The 22,314-nt window shown below is 45.0% G+C and overlaps 1 protein-coding gene across 1 annotated transcript in view; it reads left to right on the top strand.

The window, feature by feature from the left end:
- Positions 1-22,314, top strand: part of KSR2 (kinase suppressor of ras 2) — a 272,120-nt gene that overhangs the window by 157,438 nt on the left and 92,368 nt on the right. Inside the window, exons 9-13 of the mRNA XM_025208577.1 lie at positions 1,765-1,933; positions 9,218-9,259; positions 10,550-10,616; positions 14,286-14,334; positions 17,411-17,778. Coding sequence (XP_025064362.1) covers positions 1,765-1,933; positions 9,218-9,259; positions 10,550-10,616; positions 14,286-14,334; positions 17,411-17,778 — 695 coding nt within the window. The remainder of the gene's footprint in view (positions 1-1,764; positions 1,934-9,217; positions 9,260-10,549; positions 10,617-14,285; positions 14,335-17,410; positions 17,779-22,314) is intronic.

The raw sequence follows: 22,314 nt of genomic DNA, 5'->3' as shown, positions 1-22,314 counted from the left end.
TCCCCTTCAAAGGAAGCCCCCTCTCACCACCCCCGAATGGTCACTGGCTCCAGAACGTTTCATGCAGCCTCCCACTCACCTTCCTTCAGGGGAGCTGGAGAATCCTCTCGACTGTTTCTGCCTGTGGATCTGTGACAATATGTGAGGAGCAAAATTGCTTGCAAATTTGAAAATGTTGGTTTCCGGTTTTCCTGTGCAAATCATAGGGTATATGGACAGAATGAGCTTTAGAGTCTTTTCAGGGCAGATCATGCAATGCCCATGCTAGTATGGATGCGATCATTAGTAGTTTCTCGTGTTTGCCATTATTAATCCATGTTTGCATGTAGTGGTGGAGGGACAGAGAATGAATTCCTTATTTCTAGTCATGCTGTGTTTCAAACCCCTTCTGCTGGCTGTGAGTTTAGCTGCAAGTTCTTTAATCCTTTACACCTGGCAATAGGTACGTGTAGTTTGGAGTTGAATATAAAATGTATTGATATAAAAATTCTACACAGATACTTCCCATACCCTTGATACTAGCCTCTCCCTGCCTGCATTGTGGTCAACCATTCCTTCCTGGTCAAAGAGCCCCTAAGAAAGCAACCACTGTTCTGCGCAGGGCAGTCTATACTAGGAAGGGAAGAGAAGGAAGCAGGATAGTTTATACCTATGATTCAGGAGAGGGCTTTAACCACTGAGCTTTGGGATTTAAAGTGGAGGAAAGCTCTTAAAAGGTGACAGCTGATGATGCCAAGTTTTGCTCTGGGGACTCTCTTGTTCTGCAGTCAAATACTCTACTATGGAGCTCCACCTCTTCCAGTGCTGAGAGGGGAGGCCTGGCTAGCGTGCAGTCTATCCCATGGAGCCCCATGATGAATGTTCAGTGTTTTAATGTAACAGTGTGTTTTGGCTTCCCTTGTCCTTAAATGAAAGGGAATTAAATGGCCCATGAAGAAGGATAAATGGAAGGGCAGGGAGTGGAAAGCACTCTTGGGACTCTTTCTAGGAGGTCAAGACAAGATTGAAAATGTTGGGTAGTGCTTACAAGCTTAATGCCCACAGTTGGGCACTTGCAGCCTCTACCAGGTGCCTAAGTACCTGTCTTGATTCCAGAAATGCTGAGTATCCCCAACTGCTTTTGAATTAAGTGGAGGCTTCTAGGTGCTCAGCATCCCTGAAAGTCAAACTGCACTTACCCAAAACTCCAGATTCAGGCATCATCACCATGACTTTCAAAGGTGACCAAGTATACTTGATGCCTTCATTTTTGAAGGCCAGCACAGACATGTTTTTAAAAAGGTCTGATTTCCAAAGCAGGGTGGCTTAGCTGCATCACTACTTGCTTTTGAAAATGTGGGCCCACAGGGTTTGAGTCTCTCCAGCTTCACTAGCAGAAGCCAGGAGTTGGAGGGCTCAGAAACCTGAAACGCTGCCCTGTACAGGATGCTACACATGGAGGAACAAATGTCGTTTTTACCGTGTTTGGTGTCCCTAGATTCATTGCAAAGAGGAATCTGGAGGAGCTGGGATGATCCCTGTGTTCTTGCCTAACTCTGTAAGCCAGCATCAGCTGGGCTTTGGCAGGTGAGTGGGAGAGGCTGTATAAGAGAGGAGAGGCAGCCATGTTAGCTCAGCTTGTGTGCAAGGGTCACTTGCTTTGCTGGAGGCAGTGAGCACTATATCCTTGGGTGGAGCAGAGTGAAATCAGCCGACCGACACTGTTCTCATTGTCTTGTGTTTTCTTTCCTTCCTCCTCTTCCCTTGCCCACCTTGTGCCTGCAGGACCACATTCCAGTGCCCTACCAGCCAGACTCCAGCAGCAATCCCTCCTCAACGACCTCCTCCACGCCCTCCTCGCCAGCCCCACCGTTACCGCCTAGTGCAACTCCACCGTCTCCCCTCCACCCCTCTCCACAATGTACGCGGCAGCAGAAGCAATTCAACTTGCCAGGTACCTTGCTTGTGTTCCTGGGTGAGGTGCTGTGGGAGCTTTTCATAAAAATCTCTGTACCTAGGGTAGTTATCCTTTAATCACACAAAGCGGGCCAAGTTCCATGTCTGTGGGGGAATCCCTCCATGAAGGGCTGGGTCAGGTCCTCTGACTCATGCTATACAGGAGGGTTCCTGTATAGCACGAGTCAGAAGACCTGACCCAGCCCTTCAGATTAGATGATCAGAATGGCTCCTTCTGGACTAAATATCAATTAGTCCAATCTGTCTACCACCTTGCCCCGCTTCAGTTCTCCCTCCAGTGTTCCTTTGAGATGCACAAATACCTGCAGTACAGCAGAAAGTTCAGTGAAGTTTTGTTCCAGGGGAAGGCACCTGCCTGGAGGGCAACGCTCTTAACTTAACTGCAAGATGTACAGGGCACATTCAGAAAAATCTAGACTTCCTCCACCAACCTCCCCTGCTTGACTCAAGGTATCTTAGCTGTACTCGAGCATGGTAGATCCCTCCATGGATATAATGGTTCCTTTTTCCTGTGCGCCTGTCCCCACCACCTGTGCTTTTAGTGAAATGGCTAGCGGTATTGATATCTGTATTTTTGCTGTTAAATACCAGAGTTAACTTCTCTTTTACATGGATAGAGGCCATTTCCCCTCATATCTGAATTATTCTTTTGGGTTGCATGAATTATGTTTGTGCTTATTATGTTTCTTCGGTAGAAGCCAAAGACCTGCCAAGGAGTCAGGCCTTTGGATGATCAGGGTGTAAAAGGGTCATGAAAGGATGACAGGGCCATTGCCAACTAAATGCATTCTTTTCATCTGTCTTCACTGTGGAAAATGTTGGGGAAACTCCATCACCAGATCCTCTCCTCTCTAGGGATAAGTCAGTGGAACTGACTCAAATTAAAGCTTCAGTACATGAGGTTGTAGAAGAAATTGATAAACTAAACAGTAGCAAATCACCAGAACCTGATGGCATTCGCCCTAGGGTCCTGAAGGAGCTTAGATTGGAAATTGCTGAACTCCTAACTGTAATATGCAACCTATCACTCAAAACAGCAGCAGAGGCCTGGAAGGTTGCCAGTGTGACTCCCATATTTTAAAAGGGCTCTAAAGGGGATACAAGGAACTACAGGCCAGCGAGCCTAACTTTTGTTCCTGGAAAACTGGTAGAAACAATAATAAAAAAATAAGTATTTGGCACATGCATGAATGAGACTTACTGGGGAGGAATCAACATGGCTTTGTCAAAGGGAAATCATGCCCCACCAACTTACTAGAGTAAGTTTGAGGGTGTCAGTAAGCAGGTAGATCAGGGTGATCCAGTTGACATAGTATATTTGGACTTCCAAAAAGCCTTTAACAAGGTCCCCCATGAGAGTCTCTTAACTAAGTTAGATAGTCATAGGATTAAAGGCAGTGTCTACTTGCAAAGAGTGAGTATAAATGGTCAGTTTTTCGGATGGAAAGAAGCAAGCAGCAGGGCTCCCAGGGATCTGTGTTGGGACCAGTGCTATTTAACATATTCATAAATGATCTGGGAAAGGGGGTGAGTAGCAAGGTGACCAAATTTGTTGATTACACAAATTATTCAAAGTGCTAAACACCAGTGCGGACTGTAAAGAACTACAGAAAGATTTGGCATGATTGAGCTGATGGGCATCTAACTGGCAGGTGCAATTAACTGTGTAAAGTGATGTACCTGGGCAATAATAACCCAAACTATATATGAGCTTCCAGTGTGACACTGTAGTTAATAGAGCCAATAGAATACCGGGATGCATTAACCGATGTGTCATGAGCAGGGCTAAAGAAGTGGTATTTCTTCTCTACTCAGTGCTGGTGAGACCCCAGCTGGAGTACTGCGTCCAGTTCTGGGCGCCACACTTCCAAAAAAGCATAGAGAATCTTGAAAGGGTCCAGAGAAGACCCACAAGGATTTATAAGGGCCTGGAGGACAGACCTTATGGGGAAAGACCAAAGGATCTGGGACTGTTCGGCCTGGGGAAGAGAAGACTGAGGGGGGACTTGGTGGCCATCTATAAGCATGTAAGGGGTGAATATCGGGAGCTGGGAGAAAAGCTGTTCACTAGGGCTCCCCAGGAAGAGGACAAGGAGCAATGGCCATAAACTGTTAGAGGATGGTTTCAGGTTTACTTCTTTATAGTAAGGGTGACCAGAATCTGGAATATACTTCCCAAGGACGTGGTACAGTCCCCAACCTTTGGAAGTCTTCAGGAGGAGACTGGACAGACACCTTGCTGGGATTATTTGAGTCTATTGAGTCACTGAGTCTCAGCAGTATTCCTGCCCAGAGCAGGGGCTCAATGATTTGGACTCAATGATCTTTTGAGGTCCCTGCCAGCCCTTACTTTCCATGATCTATGATTCTATAGCTACACTGTGATGGGTTCTACTTTAGCTGTTACCACACAGGCAAGAGATCTGGGAGTTATTGTGGACAGTTTGCTAAGAACATCAGCTCTGCGCTTAGCAGCTGTCAAAAAGGCAAACAAAATGTTAGGGATTATTAAGAAGGGGATTGTAAACAAAACTGAAAGTATCATTATGCCCCTTTATAAATCCATGCTGCATCCATACTTTAAATACTGTACTCAGTTGTGGTTCTCACACCTCAGAAAGAATTTAGAAGTAGAGAAGATACAGAGAAGGGCAATAAGGATGAAAAGGAGTATGAAGGGGCTTCTACATGAGGAAAGACTAAAGAGGCTAGGCCAATTCAGTTAAGAAAAGAGACACTTGAGGGTGGACATATAAGGGTTTACAAACTACTAAATGGCAAAGAGAAAGTAAATAGGGATTTATTATTTGCTCTCACAATGCAAGAACTAAGGGTCACAAGATGAAACTAGTAGGTAGTAAGTTTAAAACTAACAAAAATAAGTTTTTTCACACAACATGTAATTAAAAAAACTCATTGCCACCAGAAATTGTAGAAGCTGACAACCTAGAGATTCAAAAAGGAACTGGACAAGTTCTTGAAGGAAAAGTGAATCAGTAGCTACTGAGCATGGGTGTTAGGGAAACAGCCTCTGAAGCAGAACTTTGTAGACCTTAAGTGCTGGAGACTGCAAGTGAGAGAGGAACAGTGGAAAAAGCCCTGGTCATATCCAGTTGACTCTCCCTTTTGGCATCCGTTCTCTGCCACGCTGAGACACAGGATACTGGACAAGGTGGACTTATGGACTGACCCAGTAAATGGCAGTTCTTATATTCTTATGCTCATTCCCATTTTGATGATTTTCTTTACATCCATAAAGGCAAGATGTTTGGGGGTTTGTTTGGCTTGGTTTTTTTTTTTTGTTCGTTTGTTTGCTTGCTTTTAATGAAAGCTTGGATTCTGATGTAAAAGTTGGCCAACTCCAGAAGAAGTTAGCTATTAGCTAGACACCACAGCCTGGCCCAGTTCCTAGATCATGAGGAGCATCATCTCTAGGGACTGAAATTCTACCTATCCCCTCTCATCTTTCATGTAGTTTAGACTCCATGGCCCAATCAATGTTTGTCCACTTGGGTGATATCAGTGTGTTTGTCCATAGCAATTCTGGCATCATGGAAACCTGTTAAGCAAGGGCAATGGTGATCTGTTTGTTTAAGAGAACTAAACAGCCCTCCAGCAATGGCTTTCACTTCATTGTAGGCTTTTACTTGCATTCAGCTTGGGCTGTAACTAATCCAGTGGCCTGGAAGACTGGTTGATGGCTTTTGAGCCTCAGCTGGACGGTCATGAATAGAGGAGCACCTTTGTTTCCTTTATGGCTATGTAAAATCAGGCCATGGTATGGAAGAGGATGGGGAGGGCTTTTGTAAAGAAACCAGGCCTTACCCCTTCAGCCTCACTGTTTTTGATGTGTTCCCTTTGATTCTGCCCCCTCATCTTGAATGGTCTTTAAGGAACGAGAGATGGGGTGATAGCATCAGGGTGGTCATGCTCACCAAAGAGGGAAGGTGGGCAAGGCAGACCCACCTGTTGGCAGCAGCAGAAATCTCTCATCTCCAAGCTGTCTGAGTTTCCTCCTCCACACAGTCTGTGGATCACACCTCACAGGAAATTCACGTGTGGTTGGAGAGCCTTGTGAACAGACGACCGAAGGAAGCAGTGAAGACATTTAAAGTACTTCTGGGAACCACATGGTAGGCTGGTGGTCTTGTAGAGACTTGCTTAGGGAAGGAGTGACTAAGGAAACACACTGAATTGTGGAACTTATCTAATATAGTAGTCACATATCTCACACCCTAATGAATTTCTCTGGTCTAAAGCAGATAAATCAAAACTTCTGAATTTCATAAAAAGCCCATTAGTGGCTCGTTTTGCACTGAATGCCAATGAAATGGCTGGGCAGCATTTTTAGATTATGTGCATGTGTGTGTGAAGTTTAATAATTGAATTAAGTTTCCTGACTGCCCAGTGAGATAAGCATACTCCATTTAATTTATCCCTGGTTGTGCAGATGGGGAAACTGAGGAAAAAACATTGAACAGCCAGCTAGAAGCAGCTACATTTGCTTAAGGAGCCATCTGCAGAATGGAGATTTAACACCTAGTCCCAGGCTCAGTCCCTCCAGACCATACATGCAGTCTTAAAGTGAGAAACCAAAAGTGTTGGGCAAGACAGGGGTGTGGGAGAGATAAACTGACTACACCCAGTGTGGAGGCTCCTGCTTGAGTTCCTGGGCTGAAGCAATTTCCTCTAGGTACAAAGGACCCTGGTTTACCTCTGGCTCTGTGGCTTTTAATAGAGTTCTTCAGTGGCTTTAATCAAGTCCTAGTGCTCAGTAAGTGGGAGGTGACTGCACACCTTGAAGTGTCCTTCTGGGATAAATGTTAGCTACCAAGAAACCACAAATGGTTCTTTGCAGTATGTTAAATTCATGGAGACAAGGGAAAGTAGGACTGTAGCTGGGAAATTTGGGTGTTCTTAGCAGTTTTCTCACTGACTTGCTATGTGATTCAGGCAGGTGACTTCACTCTTCTGCCTCAGTCTTCCCATCTATATTGTGAAGATAGTACTGTTCCTCTTGTTAAGTGCTTTGATGTCTTTGGATGTAAAAAGCCAGAAAAGTGTTGTTATCTCATAGGACATTTAAGGTTAATACCATCTAGCTGTACTTACTTAGGGTCTGGACAGAGAACACATTCACATGCTGGGTTTTGGACCAGACAGATAAGCACACAGTAAATGGCTATTACAAAACCCTGTTACTAGGTGGCAGGTGAACAGGTAAATAGCTTGTTTACTTCGAGTGAACTGCTACCCTGGGATAAACTGCAGATGGATAATACCTACTTCGGTGGAGTTTCACCCCTGGTTCTTTCAGAGCTAATTCTACACCTTGTTGTAGGTTTTGCTACTCCAGTGCTTCCCAAACGTTTCCTCAGCACGGCCCCTCACTCCCAACCCACAGCCCCCCACCCCTGCTACCCCATCCATGGATGTTGCAACCCCATTTGGGGTCACAACCTACAATTTGAGAACAGCTACGCTATTCCTTCTTGGCACCTGTGAAAAGTCTGTTTACACGGGTGCAAGTGTGTTCTCTGTCCGGGCCATATCTACCCACTTGGAGCAAATGTAATCCTTCATTGAAACCTAGATGGGAGCTTACCAGCATATGCCTTGAATCATACAGCTGCTTCCTTATCAAGGAGAAGCTTTATGGATTGGGTATAGGGTGCTCTCAAAGGAATAAAGCTGGGGCTAACCAAGCAGCTGTGTTAGCTTTGGTTATCCCACGCCCTCATCTCATTGCCTCCCCTTCTGGAAATGGATTTTTCATGTGGCTACCCCTTCCCTTTGGTACTGGCCTTGTTCCCCCAAGGATCAGAAGGTGAGGCTTCATTAAAAATCTTGTTTTTAGTGCTTGCCCCTCTGGCCAGCTAAGACCAACAGGGTCTTGCATCCCCAAACTGCTTCCCAGAATGTGTTTGCTTGCACCGCTGCATGCTTGCTGTGTGGGATAGGAGCCTGGCTGTGCCCAACCTCCGAAAAGGGTAAGATGCATGAGTCACCATGATTGAATCATCTAAGTTCCTTCCAATGAGTTAATTAGACAAATTGTCTGGCATTTACAGCATGAACTCTGGATCTCCATGGCAGGCTGTTCTCACTGTTCTTACAAAGAAGGGAGAGACCTAGCTAAGAAACATCAAGCTCTCAGTTGTTCCCTGCATAGAAACTCAAAGCAAGGGGCACTTTCTGCTTGAATGTGGTTGACTGTTATGGCAAATACAAGTTAAGTGATACCATGCAGTGCTTTCTTTAGAGCAGGCACTTCATCCCACCCTCATTGCACTGAGGATCTTTTGGATTTCAGCCTTCTGCAGAGGTTTTAGAGAGGGGCAGGGAGGCTTGAAATGCAGCTCTTTCTCCTCTGTGATTCCAGGTTGATCCCCATTCAGAGGAAAGCAGTTTCTGTCATAAACCTGAGAGACAATCACAGCTGTGAGATGTGAGCTTAAAATTTAATGACAGAGCCGAATCTTAGCAGGTGCAAATCAGCATAGCTCTGTTGGCTTCAGTAATCCTAGTAAGAGCAGCTCCCAGGAGCTTTGCTGCCTGTCTTAATTTTTGGCCTGTGCTCATCAGCTTCAATATAGGGTGGGGTTGATGCTGTACCCTGTTGTAATAACTGTCCTGATCCCACTGCAGTTATACTTTCTACTCACAGGAGGTTACAGTGTGTGTTCTGCCTCTTTGAAAAGCCTCAACTTATCACTTATCACATCTCAGCCATATAGATGGGTGCTGGCCTGCTGACCTATTTGCTATAATGATTGTTACTTTTGTTGTGTGCCATCAATAGACGTTGCCTTTGTTCAGGCCCAAAGTATACACACCCTGTCCTGAAGAGCTTTCGGGATAATTACCAGAAGAGGGAAGGAGGGAGTGACTGATATAGACTGTGTATTATGTATAACATAATCATTTGATGCCTCCTTGGGTCTTTAGAAAAGAAAATATCTTTGAGAGAGAAATGCAAAACTGTAGAACTCTTGGTTCAGAGATGATACCTTTTTACCTTTTATTAGACCAACTAGGACAGAGTTATTCATGAGGAGGATTCATGGCCTGTGGGATGGCAGGGTTAGATGCTTATTCCAGTCTCTTGTTTCCAGTCTCTTGTTCCCTGGACAAAGGGAGCCTAAAATCTCTGTAATGTGAGACAAGGAGGTTTGCAGGGCTTAAAGCCTGTTTAACACATCTGTTTATACAGGTCTGATATTAGTGCTCACCTTCCAGCTTCTTTCTTTTCCCTTTCCAGCTTCCCATTACTACAAATACAAGCAACAGTTCATTTTCCCAGGTAAGTCACTTCAAAGGGATCATAATCATGTGCCATATAGTAGTGAACGCAGTTACTACTTTTTGATTTAGCCTAATGAAAACCATGTGCACCTGGGGTTGATGGGGTAGTAGGTGGGATCTTCTCTCTGCTGACTTTTGAGGGGAAGGGTTTATGGAAAACTCTTCCTATAATGGTTTAACTAAATCATTTAGGATGAAATTCCCCCTTGTGCACAAGATGAGCTGAATAGCCTGTGTATTGTTTGGGTCCTTCAAGATAGGCCTGTAGGTTGCAAGTGATGCTTAGGTTGTGGGCTGGTTTTTAGCTCTCAAGTCAATCTCATTATATAGAATTTAATTTACCCAATTGTTTGCAGTGTCTTTCTTGTACTCTGTCTAGTAGTTTTTTCTGAGGTTGTCCTTAAAGACGGGACATTTCTCTGGGGAGGTGAGATTTTCTAGTTGAGGGAGAGAAAGGAAAATGCCTTATAGCTATATTTGAGAGGACTGAGGTGTTTGTAGAGTGGGAGGGTTTATCCTTGGCCACATCTAGGATCCATGGAAGGAAGTTTGGGGAACCATGGAGATGAGAAAAAGGGTTTTTTTAAGGTTAAATCCATTCCCAGGTGCTGCTTGGCAGCTGAGCAATTTGGCATAGAGAGAAGCATAGAGATGACTTTCAAGATGAGAGGCTGTGAGCCATTCTCCAGCCAGAGGAGATGAGCTGAAACTTGCCATGGGCAAGACATGGCAGCAGAAGCAGGTGCTATGCACTGTTTGAACATCTGTGTCTTGTCTATGGCTGTGATGGTGAAAGGTGAACATCATATTAAACCAGGGCAGCCTATGCTGGCTAAAGCAATACCTCATTTGCTTGCAATACCTGAACTAAAGGAGCTAGAAGCAGTTTCTCAGGGTCTTGTGTTCATCCTCATGTCTCCCACACACTCTCACAGTGCCAGCTGCCTTGGTCTTTGTGGATCAAGTTTGCTGCCAGCTATGGCCCAGTGCAGCCCATACTGGACTTTTACCCTGTGCTGCCTCAAGGGGCCAGCTTTGAAACAGAGCAGCAAAAGTCACCTGGCCGGATTCTCCACCCCATTATTCATGTGTGATTCTGCAGACTCAATTGGGGCTGCTCCTCAGGGAGTGTAAGGAGCGTGTTGTCCAGGGACTTGGGTTAGGTTAGAGTAGGACAAACTTCAGGACAACAGTGGGCCTTTTACTATGAGTAAACTGAGCTTGTGGTAGCTCTCTGCCTGCAATGTGTCTTCCTCCCAGTTTTCATACTGAACTCTCTTGTTTTCAGATGTTGTGCCTGAGACACCAACCCGTGCACCCCAAGTGGTTCTTCATCCAGTGAATTCTAATCCAATGTAAGTGAGTCTCTTTTCTTTTCACTTTCCCAATCCCTTTGTGTTTGCTACTTCCTCCTCCCCCACCTTGTCAGGAGTGTCTGCAAGGAAACCTAAGGAACCTTCCTTACTTGTGTGACTGTTAGCTGCCAGTGCACCTTGTGCAAGCATTATTTGTGGAAGTGGCAGTCCTGTATATTTTGGTAAATGGCCTCTCTTGCATCCTTCAGAGCCCTTTTAGGACCTGAATTCCAGGTGGTATTAGTTGTCTGTTCATCAGCATTAGTAATGCTGGTGATTGGTGGGTGGTGGGTGATTGGGGAACAGACCCAGGCACCCATTTTGAGGGTCTGGAAGAATGGAAGCCACTACTGCTGCCAACCCAGTTGCCACAAGGCTGCAGCCAGCTTAACCACTGCCACTGAGAGAATAGACTGTGGTTGTTATTCCTCTGATCAGTAGCCATGCAAGTGAAGGGAGTATCTGGCTTCTGTCTGGCACATGCCAGTAACATGGCCACCTGGGACTGGGTACAGTAAGGAGGGAGTCACTTATATGTGGGCTCATAGGTGTTACAGTAATACAAATTATAGGTGCCCAAATAAAAACAACAACAATGACAAAACAAGAAGGAGTGTTTCCCTTGCCTCATTTTGGAAATGGCTTCACTGTTTTGACTGAAAGTTTCCGAAAAACATTCAGTTGGAGGCAAACAACCAACATAGGCAAGTTCACCCTGAATGGTTAAGTATTTTCAAAGTTATAGGCAACTGAAAATATCATTTTACGGTAGAAAGAGTTGGGTAACCTTAATTACAGGCAGCACTAATAGATCCACCTGTAATGTTTATTTTAAGTTCCATAAAGTTTGCAGTAAGTGTCTAAATTACTCCTGAAACTTGGTTTATAATTGGCAGCTAGGAAAAGCTCTTCCCAGTAGCTTTGGTTTTTCCTTTTACTTGTGTCTGCTTTCCCTGTTCAGTTCCGTGTTCACTAAGATCTTCCCAGTGAATGCTCTGATCTGTGATACATTAGCAGCACCCAGCAGCGATGTTACATATCAGGAGCTGTTTCAGATCCTTTTTATAAACTCCACTTTTCAGGGATTATATAACCCAGAAATTTGGCAGATAAGATCTCAGTCCAGACAGAAATGTAGTTTCTATCAGGATCGCCCACACTTTTCTAAATACATTGGCAACCTGTCAGGGGGTCTAAAGGACCTCATATAAAGCCAAGTGAGCCAATTGGAATGACAAAAACAGAGCAGCCATTCCCATGGGTTACTGGCACCACAATAAATATTGTCATGTTGGGTATGTCAGGGCCTATTTCTGAGCCAAATGTGACATTAATATATCCCTTGCAGCCCAGGCCATTTTAGCAGAAATAGGGTTCTTACAACCATAATCTCTTGCATGGTTAGACCTGCCTGGAGATTGTGTACAGCTTTCACTCCCAAATTTTTAACAGCATTCCTGTTAGAGGAGTTTTGAGGTAAGATTTGTTTGGGTCTGCAGTATATGTATAAAGCTTTGAGTCAGACTATAGTTTCACTTATTCCAGCAAAAAAGCTAAATAACTCCATTGATTTCACTGAAGTTGCTCTGAATTTATCACTAGTATAATTGAAAAGCACTGACTTGAATTTAGAAGCAGAATTGAATTCATACACTTGACAGATAAGTATTAATAATATTATGAGAGACAAGATTAAGGAAACTGCTTTTCCTTATACTTGCATCTATACCTGGTATAATGGATAGAAGTAATGTGGTTGTTCTTAGTCAAGAATTAGCTAAAGACTTCATCAGCTGAGATTTTTTTGTGCCAGTTAAACTATCAGAACCTGATCTTCTCATTTAAACTGGAATAAAAAAGCAACAGATAGAAGATGCCTGAACCAGTGTGACGTTGCCCAGCCACCTGGAGAATTACATCTATGAGAATCAAAGGCAAAGCTGTACTGGTGTAAAGTACAGTAATACCTGTTTACTGTGTCAGCTACCATAGGATAGCCTCACATCTGTCTGTTTTGATCCTGATGTAATTTATGTAGATATGGTGAACCACTGTAGATTATACCAGAGTTTGTCCAGGGGCACACTCGAGTGCAGTGACTCCAGATTTATACCATCTACATGACAAGAGGGCCAATTCTTGTCTTCCATTTTTTCCTCATAACACCTCCCTGCATTAGACCTGCATTGCAACATATTCTCAACACCTGGTTCAGGATTTCTTAGGCCCATTTATACTGCCCTACTAATGCAAAGCAATTTGACAGGTAAATATGAATCAGGCTTCTGAAATATAAAACACCTGCAGTGGAAGAGAGAGGATTTTCTAAAGAACAGAGTGCACAGGGAGATGACAACGTAGTCTCATCTCTGAATGTAAACTGATACAGCAATCTGTGCTAGAGGACTCGGGGTGATTAACTGACAATCCATAACGTACAAGGGAAAAATTGAATCAGAAACGGCATGTAATTCACTAAGCTTAAGCTGAGCAGTGTGCAACAATGGTTTGCATAAGAAAGTCATTTAATGCTTTATAGCATTCTAATAGCAACTAAATTGAATGAGCAGGACTGGGTCACAGCATTTGGATGCGTCTGGGGCTGTGCTAAAGCAATGCTTCCTCTCCTACCCTCAAAACTTTCCATTATTTCCACTTTCAGCGCTGTAGTTCTTTTATACTACTAACTATTCAGGCTGTTATTGGATATATTCCACTATGAATTGCTTTACTATTAACAGTAAAGGATCCCATTGTTTTGGTTGCTGTAGAAATGTGGTCCCTGCCCTTAAGTGGTTATGATCCTAAAAAATGCCTCTGCTGAGCCAAATCTTGAAAACGTACATTGGAATTTACTCAATCCTTATTCAGGCAAGCTCCTAGAATCAATGGGAATTGACTTGTGTAAGGTTAAGGTTAATGTGACCAAGGAGTGCAGATTTGGCTTAAGGCTTATAATAATGTAACTGTAATAATGATAATGTAATACCTGGGACCCCTCTGCCTGGCAGCTCTGCCTAGCTACTGCTTTGAGTTTTTCATTGATCCATGAATCATCTGAGTCCAATGCCAAAGTCCAGGCCCAGGTCCTAGGGAGGAAGCATCATTAAAGATATATAAATTGGGCTCTACAATAGGTTCCATAGATACAGAAAAAGTATTTCCAACAATATAAGGACATATCTGTGTCTTTGTCCTGCTTACTTACTACAATTAAGAGCTTATGTTCCAGCTATACCGGAAGCCTTTATGGGGCCACAGGCATTCTAAAATTGACTATCAAAAAATACTTTTTCCCCATGTCAGATAGATGGGTTTCATCTCAACTCTTCCTAGCTTTCCTGTGAAGGGGCAGCTTTAGTTATATAATCTTTAGCTATATAATCTTGTATGGTTGAAATTCAGAGTTTGGGCTGGAACTTTCCTAAAAGGTAGGAGCTATCAGGAGGTGGGTGGGAGATATGAGGTTCACTGAAGCCTATCTGTGAAATTGCTGTGTCACCAAATAAAGTTGAGACTGATGTTTCTGGCTGCTATTTTCTTTTGCTTTGGTAGAGGCTGATCATGAGGGAAGCAGGATGTGACACCCATGTCACAGTGCAGCCGTTCTGTACGTCGTATGTTCTGTATGTCACTTTGTTTTCACACTGTGGTAATTTTTTGTAACAGCCTTGAAGGAAATCCATTACTTCAAATTGAAGTGGAGCCAACATCAGAGGTAAGAAACTCACCATAACAATGTAGGCTTTTTATTTCCTTCATAGAATAAAAGAAAACCTTGATGAGTTGAAGTTCATTAAACAGGACCCTGCCATGGCCTAGTGCTTTGGCATTTTGTCACCTTTATGATCCATATTTCTTATGAAAGACAATTATATAGAAATAGCTGGTTTCAATATTGTGCTTAATGGACCACTATATTATATACGTATCAGCATGCAGTTCACAGAAGTAGGCATAAAATGTGCATCTTCACTGTGATATTTAATTGAATTAATGAATGGTCCTGATCCTGCTTCCAGTTAGGTTGGTTTTAATGGTTTTAAAGCCCCTTTTCCTTGCCAGAGGGGAGTCAGGTTTGGAAGGTCAGTCACTGGTATCTTAAGCTCCGGGTCATCTACAGTGCAGTCACTCTGTGACTGTAGTTCTTAGTGATGTATCTGAGTTTGAAGAGCTTGGGGAACAGGACCATAGCAGTGTAGCTACAAAAGGACAAAAGATTGGCATGGGATGCTAAAAGTACCTGAGAAGTTGGGTAAATATTTGTATGGTTAGCCCAGGCTGAGCTCTGTGCTCCATGTTGCTATGCTTATGCTGCTGTAGTCCTCAAATCAGCTAATTTAAATCAGTCTTGGGTTATGTCGTCATAAGATGCAGTCACAGCAGTGACTGAGTTATAGAGACACAGACAGTTGTGGAAGCTTTTGATAGCATATTAGTGGAAAGGCGGATGTCATGTCTGTGTAAAGGTGGAAGGCCAGGCAGCAAATGTGTTACAGCAGGGGTGTCAAACTAACCCCATACTTTGGGGTATATCCAGACTGTGGGGCTCCATGCAGGCTGGATCCATGGTGGCAGCCACAACAGTGTCAAAGGTCATAACCACAGCACCTGCAGTAACTGTGGCAGAACAGTGGGGCAAATGGCTGCAAGCCAAGTAGCTGCAGGGCAAGTAGGGTTACATCAGCTCAGCCGTTGCTCACCCCCTTGCAGTTGACTGCCCAGTCCCCAGGGGCACCAGATTCTATGAAGTTCATGCCCACTGTTAGCCACACCCAAACTCCCTGACCCACCAGTAGTCCAGCAGCTTGGATGGGGTGGCTATATTTGTGACACCCCCTTGTTGCAGTAATGGGACAGCAAATAGTCTTCTATCCACCACTACAGTCCGCTATAGTCTTCTGTACACCACTACAGAAAGCATATAAACATATTAGAGAAAGTCCAGTGGAGGGCAATGAAAATGGTTAGGGGGTTGGGGCACATGACTTATGGGGAGAGGCTGAGGGAACTGGGCTTACTCAGTCTGGAAAAGAGAAGACTGAGAGGGGATTTAATAGCAGCTTTCAACTACCTGAAGGGTGGTTTCAAAGAGGATGGAGCTAAACTGTTCTCAGTGGTGAGAGATGACAAAACAAGGAGCAATGGTCTCATGTTGCAGCAAGGGAAGTTTAGGTTAGATATTAGGAAAAACTTTCTCATTAGGAGGGTAGTAAAACACTGGAACAGGTTACACAGTGAGGGATTGTGGACTCTCCATCCTTGGAGGTTTTTAAGACAAAGCCCTGGGTGGGATGATCTAGTTGGGGATGATCCTGCCTTGAGCAGGTGAATTGAACTAGATGACCTCCTGAGTTCCTTTCCAACCCTAATTTTCTATGATTCTTTAGTAAAATAACATAGATACAACCTGAAATACATTTCTGTCATTTCCCTAATCGTTTGTACATTCCTGAGTCTACCTATTTCAGCTTTATACTGCTGTACCCATTGCTTTAGTTTCTGAGCATCTTCCACTTGGAAGCAGTAGTGATAGCAGTTGTGGACTTCATATTTGGCTTTAAGTCTATCGGTCCCCTGCATGTATCCAGGATAGTAATGTGTTTGTCTGCCAGAGCTCATTGAATACCATGAAAAATTATTCATTGAGTAAATTGTCAATGAACAATGGCAAGATTCACAATATAACGTGTGAATAATCAGATCAAATATCTGTCTGCCCTAATAAATGTGTGTCTCTATTTGATCTTTTAGCTGTTCATTCATCCTGGGGATTTTTTGTGTGTGGGCCAGTTTGTTTTTGTTTATACTGGTGCAAATCCAGTCCAATAATGTATGTATATTTCCAAATACTCTGTGAGAAAGTAATTATGCGTATATGGGGAAGGGGACACGGTCACTCAAGGTTATCTGGAAGTTAGTAAAACAGTGCACGTTCCATGAAGAACTAATTCAGCATAGTTCTGAATGAGTTTGAATCTGCTGAGCTCTGGGGACTGCTGTAATAGTTGAGAATCTCAGTGAAGAGTGGCTAAATTTTTTATGATGTCAGAAAAAAATATTTAACTAAAATATACTGTTGTTTTTCAACCTTTTGCCTTTAGCATCTGGTTTGCAAGTTTCCATGGTATCTTGGTGCAAATATAATTTATTTCAGTTCCTCTGTTCCTGAGCCTCATCGTTCAGTTTACCTGAATCCACACAATTACAAACTAACTTCCAATTACTGTCCATGTACTCATGTTTAGGGTTATTTCAGTGCCCAAGTAGAGAGTGGAGCTTTGGCAGACTTTAATTCATGCCAACTTTCTGGCCTCAGTCTGTTCCATTTTAATCCTAACCCCCAACTCTCTTGCTCAGAGCATCTTCCAAGAAGTGATGCTACAGCACTAGATAACCCCCCTCTCAGCCGAGCCTCATTTCCAGTTCTCCTGCCATCTGGTTAATAGAGCAGCACTGGCAGTTTGGTCTTTTCCAAATCTGCCATCTGATCTCTTCCAAATCAGCCATCTGCCATCTAACTAAAGGAGGGAGGAATGGGGGTGTAGAACGGGGAAGAGACAGGGGTGGGGTTTTGACCATGCCTGGGTCTCAGAAACACTCTCACTGGCAAAGAGAAGGTCTGTGAGAAGTGGGCAGGCAGCTTTGTGCGTAACCATTGTGTTGGTGGGAAAAGCTCCACCTGGTTTTATAGTGTGTTCCATGCACCAGCAGTGGAAGCAAATGTTCCTTTTCTACCCCAGTTCCTTGCACATGCCAAGGAATGCAAGCAAGATACATTTGTCTCCCTGCAGAATGAGGATGGGAATGAGGAGGCCCAGGAGTCTGAGGATGACTTTGAGGAAATGAACCTCTCTCTCCTCTCCGCTCGCAACTTCCCACGCAAGGCCAGCCAGACCAGCATCTTTCTCCAGGAGTGGGACATCCCCTTTGAGCAGCTGGAAATTGGAGAACTGATAGGCAAAGGGCGCTTTGGCCAGGTGTTCCATGGACGTTGGCATGGTGAGGTGGCCATCCGCCTCATTGACATTGAGAGGGACAACGAAGACCAGCTGAAGGCCTTCAAGCGGGAAGTGATGGCCTACCGACAGACGCGGCATGAGAATGTGGTGCTCTTCATGGGGGCCTGCATGAGCCCTCCTCACCTTGCCATCATCACCAGGTAAGCCATGAGCTTTTTTGTCATGCAGAGGAACTGCTGCTAATTAGGGTACTGCAACTTACAGACTACTCAGAGATACCTAGGAGGCTGGGGCGTATGACTTCTGAGGAGAGGCTGAGGGAGCTGGGTATTTAGTTTGGAAAAGAGAAGACTGGGGACAGGATTTAATAGTAGCCTTCAATTACCTGCAGGGTGATTACAAAGAGGATGGAGCTGGACTGTTCTCAGTGGTGGTAGATAACAGAACAAGGAGCCATGGGCTCAAGTTGCAGCACGGGAAGTTTAGGTTAGATATTAGGAAAAAACCTTCTCATTAGGAGGGTAGTAAAACACTAGAACAAGTTACACAGCGAGGGGTTGTGAACTCTCCAGACTTGGAGATTTTAAGATCCTGCTGCACAAAGCCTTGGTTGGATGATCTAGTTGGGGATGGTTCTGCTTTGTGCAGGGAAATTGGACTAGATGACCTCCTGAGGTCCCTTACAACCCTAATTTTCTATGATACGTTGTAGCATATGCTGGTCAAGAATATGCTTTGGCATACTAGATAAAAGCCAGTGCACTTGGAAACCATGTGCAACTGGCTGACAGTTGGGGTGCCCAAAACCAGAGCCTTTTAAGCACCAGCTGAGACGCACTTTTCTGACTTGGGAGTCAGTCACAGAGTTAGGGACTGATCCTAATAACACTGAAATCAATGGCTAAATTCCCATTGATCTCCCCAAAAGGATCTAGCCCTCAGTAAATTATGCCTCTCTATATATATATATATTTCTTTAGGGGCACACCTCAATGGTGCGCATTTGAGTAGGGAGGTAGAGAGAAGCAACAACCCCACAGGATGGAGGGTGGAAGAAGGGCTGGCCCGCATTTTTTTGGTGCTCCCTGCAAGAAATGGTTTTGGGGCCCGCTGCCCTGAAGAAGCCGGTTGTGGGGGGCGGAGGGGATGGCGAGCGGCCGAAGAAGTCGGCGGCAGAGGTGGGGGGTGGTGAGCAGCTGAAGAAGCCACCTCTGGCAGCAGTGAGGGAGTGGTGGTGAGTGGCCAGACACAAGGGCCCCCGCCTGCGGCTGCAGGTTTCGCAGTATAGGGTGGGCTGGCCCTGGGTGGAAATGATGCTTTTGGTTTGACAATTCTCTTTTCCCCACCCCAAAGTATCTTGCTTTAGAAAGATGCTGCCTCTTACCAAAGTATTCAGCATGCCTCCATTCTGCCTTGGTAACAGGATATTCTTTACTTTGCATGATTAATACTGCACAGGTGTGGACTAGCCCTTGTAAACTCTCCAGTGTAATAAGTAGGACTATACTGGCTGGTGCCATGCAACCCTCTCAGAATTTGATCATGACACAAGAATACTTTTGGTTTGAATGCGAAGTAGCATAACCCTTTGTGTGCATGTGTGGGGGAGAAATGGGTGAGGTTCTGCTGAGGACTTTAACCAGTAGAAGTGCAGCGGGTGGAATGGCTGGAATATCCACTTGTCTTGTGTGTAACTGGGTGCCAATGATTTCTGAAAATGAGTTTGAGTGGTGTTTATGTGCTGGGAATGTGTCTAATTATGTAAGCCAGCTGGATACATGGCTGTTTTCTACTGTGTAAGGACAACAGACTGCCTACAGGTTTCACAAATAACTTGGTGGTGTGCTGTGCTGTGAAATATTCTCAGGCATCTGAAGGCTCAATGAGTTATAAGTGCTACGTGATCAGTTGTGTAAGGACCAGTCACACAGCGTGCTGGTTGGAGTCTCCATTCCTCATGGATCCCAAGGGTCTGCTGTGTTCATAAATAGGGGTCTACCTAAATTCTGGGGGACTTATCAATTTTCGTGGGTTGATTGCAGGCTAAAGTTCTCATTTTGTGGCAGCCCTTGGTGCTGATTGGTGAAGAGGCTCCATCCCTTAGTGCTGATTGGTGGAGAGGCCCCAGGGAGAGGAAGGATAGGAGTGTGGCCATCATTTTGATGGCTGACTGCCCTTTGTGCCCTGCCCCTTGTGCAGCTCTGCCCTTCAGTGCTGATTGGCAAAGAGGTCCCAGGGGGAGGAAGCGCAAGGGGGCGGCTGCTATCTGGCTGGCTGGCTGCTATTTGTGCAGCCCCACCCCTCAGCACAGATTGGCAAAAAGGCTCGGGAGGGGGCGGAGGAAGGAGGACAGGGGGGCAGCAGCTATCTTGTCTGCTGCCATTTGTGTTGCTCAGCCAGCCGGCATCATCCCCTTCTGGCACCAAGGACCACTGGATCCCAGTGGGGAGCCAGAGTTTTATTTTTATTAAGGTTCTTTTTTGTTGATTTTGCAGATTTTGTGGACAATCCCAGATTTTACAGTTTCTGTGAAATCTGTAAAACTACAAATTAAGTAGGTCCCTATTCATAAATCACCTTTGCCCTTAAGGGGAGTTTTGGACAGGAGCTTTGTAAAGTGAGCATGACAGTTCCCGGGGCCTTCTTATCCTCCTCAGGGGGATACAACATGGCCTTGGGTAATTACAGTGAAAGCTAATACCATATTTCACAGTGTATAAATCAAGTTTTGAAGCCAAATTTTTAACTCTTAAAATTCAACCATGACTTACACACCATGCTCTGCAAGCAGTACTTCTTGGACCTTCCCGGGAGCTCTCTAGGAGCTTGGGCAGCACATGGCCTGCTGGCAGCCTGCCCAGCAAGCCACAGGGGATGCTGCCACTGTGGAGGGAAAGACTAAGCCACCTTGCAGCTCAGGGGCTGCCCAGCCTGGCGGAAGCTTGCCCCTCAGCTGCAGGGCAGGGAGGCTCTGCCAAAAGCAGGATCGGGCCCGTCACTCCTTCTGCCTTCAGCAGGCACCTGTGGCCAGCAGGATGCCTGGTGCTGGCCAGGAAGGGGCTAGCTTTCCCCAGGGACAGCACAGGGTGTCAGGCAGGGCCAGCTTCCCCGCAACACCCCGTACTGCTGCTGGGGAAAGCCAGCCCCTTTCTGGGCAGCACCGGGCATCCTGCCAGCTGCAGGCACCTGCGGAAAGCAAAAGCGGCGAAGGGCCTGATCCTGCTTTCGGCAGAACCTCCCTACCTGCCCCACGGCCGGGGGGCAAGATGCCACCAGGCCGGGCAGCCCCTGAGCTGCGGGGGGGCCTGGTCTTTCCCTCCATGTTGGCAGCACCCACCAGGGCTGGGCGGGTGGGTTGCCACTGGGCCATGTGCTGCCGATGCTCCCAGGGTCCGGATCCAACTTCCTGGGAACTTCCCAGCATGCTTCCTCTCCCACGAGCCTGCCTGGCTTCCAGCATCTTCCACACCGAGGCAGGGTTGACGTATACACCAGACATACAAAAATCCTAACTTTTTTTTTACAGAAATATAGGGGCAACTTATACAATGTCTCAACCCATACAACGTAAAACTATGGTAAATAGCATGTATCTGAGTTCCTTATAATGCACTGCTAAGTCCTCCATTTAGAATCAGTTATTTCCCTGTGATACTTAACAAGCATTTAAATGCATTTAAATGCTCGGTGATGGATTTGCATGGGTAGGCACTTGCACGGTTACTGGTGCACTGCAGTATAAAACCAGACTGGATTTATTTCTACCCCCGAGTGCAGGGCTAGACTGTAGCCAGTGTCTGTATAGTAAGAATACATTTTATGTTCATGGGATGCTGCAGACATTAACAGATTAATCCTCACAACACCCCCAAACAATAAGGCCTCTCTACATAGCTCCCAGTTAGATGAGGGAAACTGAGGCATAGAAGTGAAGTGACTTGTCCAGGACAGCATGGCAAGTAAGTAGCAGCAATTGGTTTATTGCTCAGGGCATCCTGACTCCCAGACAAGACTCCCAGATCTCATTTGTCCAGATTGCACTCTCTATGCAAGTGCAAAAGAGGAGGAGGATCCAAGGGTGGCTGAACATTACATGCAAAACATAGGCTCTTGCTGAAAGAGGATCTGCTGATGGAAATGGGATCAAAATTGCCAACTTTCCTTTCTTAACCCTTATGCTCTTGTCACGTAAGTTCACAACACATAGTGCAGCATGATGAAAGATGTTATCCTCCTCTTAGATTACTTCCATCACATAAAAATACACAAGGCCATCCTATTAATCCCAGCCCTCTGTGCTTCTGCATCAAATCTAACCACAGGTTAAATCATCTTTGAAAAGTTTCTATAAGGTGAGGTTAAATTTCCAACCTTCCATGGCAAAATCTCAAAAATACAAGTTATGCACTGAAATTGATAAGCTCCATAAAGCTATTAACAGTGAAATATTTCATCATCCTCTCCTAATCTTCCCTGGAAATGGCACCCTCCCAAATGGACTGATCCCGGTGGAGTCAAATGACCATGTGCTTTGGGGATTATCTGAGGGTGAGGAAGGGTTCTCAGTGACTCCCTTGATGAGCTGCACTTATTGCCATTGTTGTAACTCAAGGACAGGACAGCAATGTACCCAGTGAACCAAAACTGTTGCTATCAATCTCTCCTTTTGCTCTTGTTTAATGTTGTGTGTTGCCATTTGCCTCTGTATTGTATCTTTCAAAAACAGATTTTGGAAG

Source organism: Alligator sinensis, unplaced genomic scaffold, assembly GCF_000455745.1.
Source record: "Alligator sinensis unplaced genomic scaffold, ASM45574v1 scaffold692_1, whole genome shotgun sequence".
NCBI lineage: Eukaryota > Metazoa > Chordata > Crocodylia > Alligatoridae > Alligator > Alligator sinensis.
Note: the sequence above shows the minus strand (reverse complement) of the source record. Positions and strands in the feature narration are given on the sequence as shown.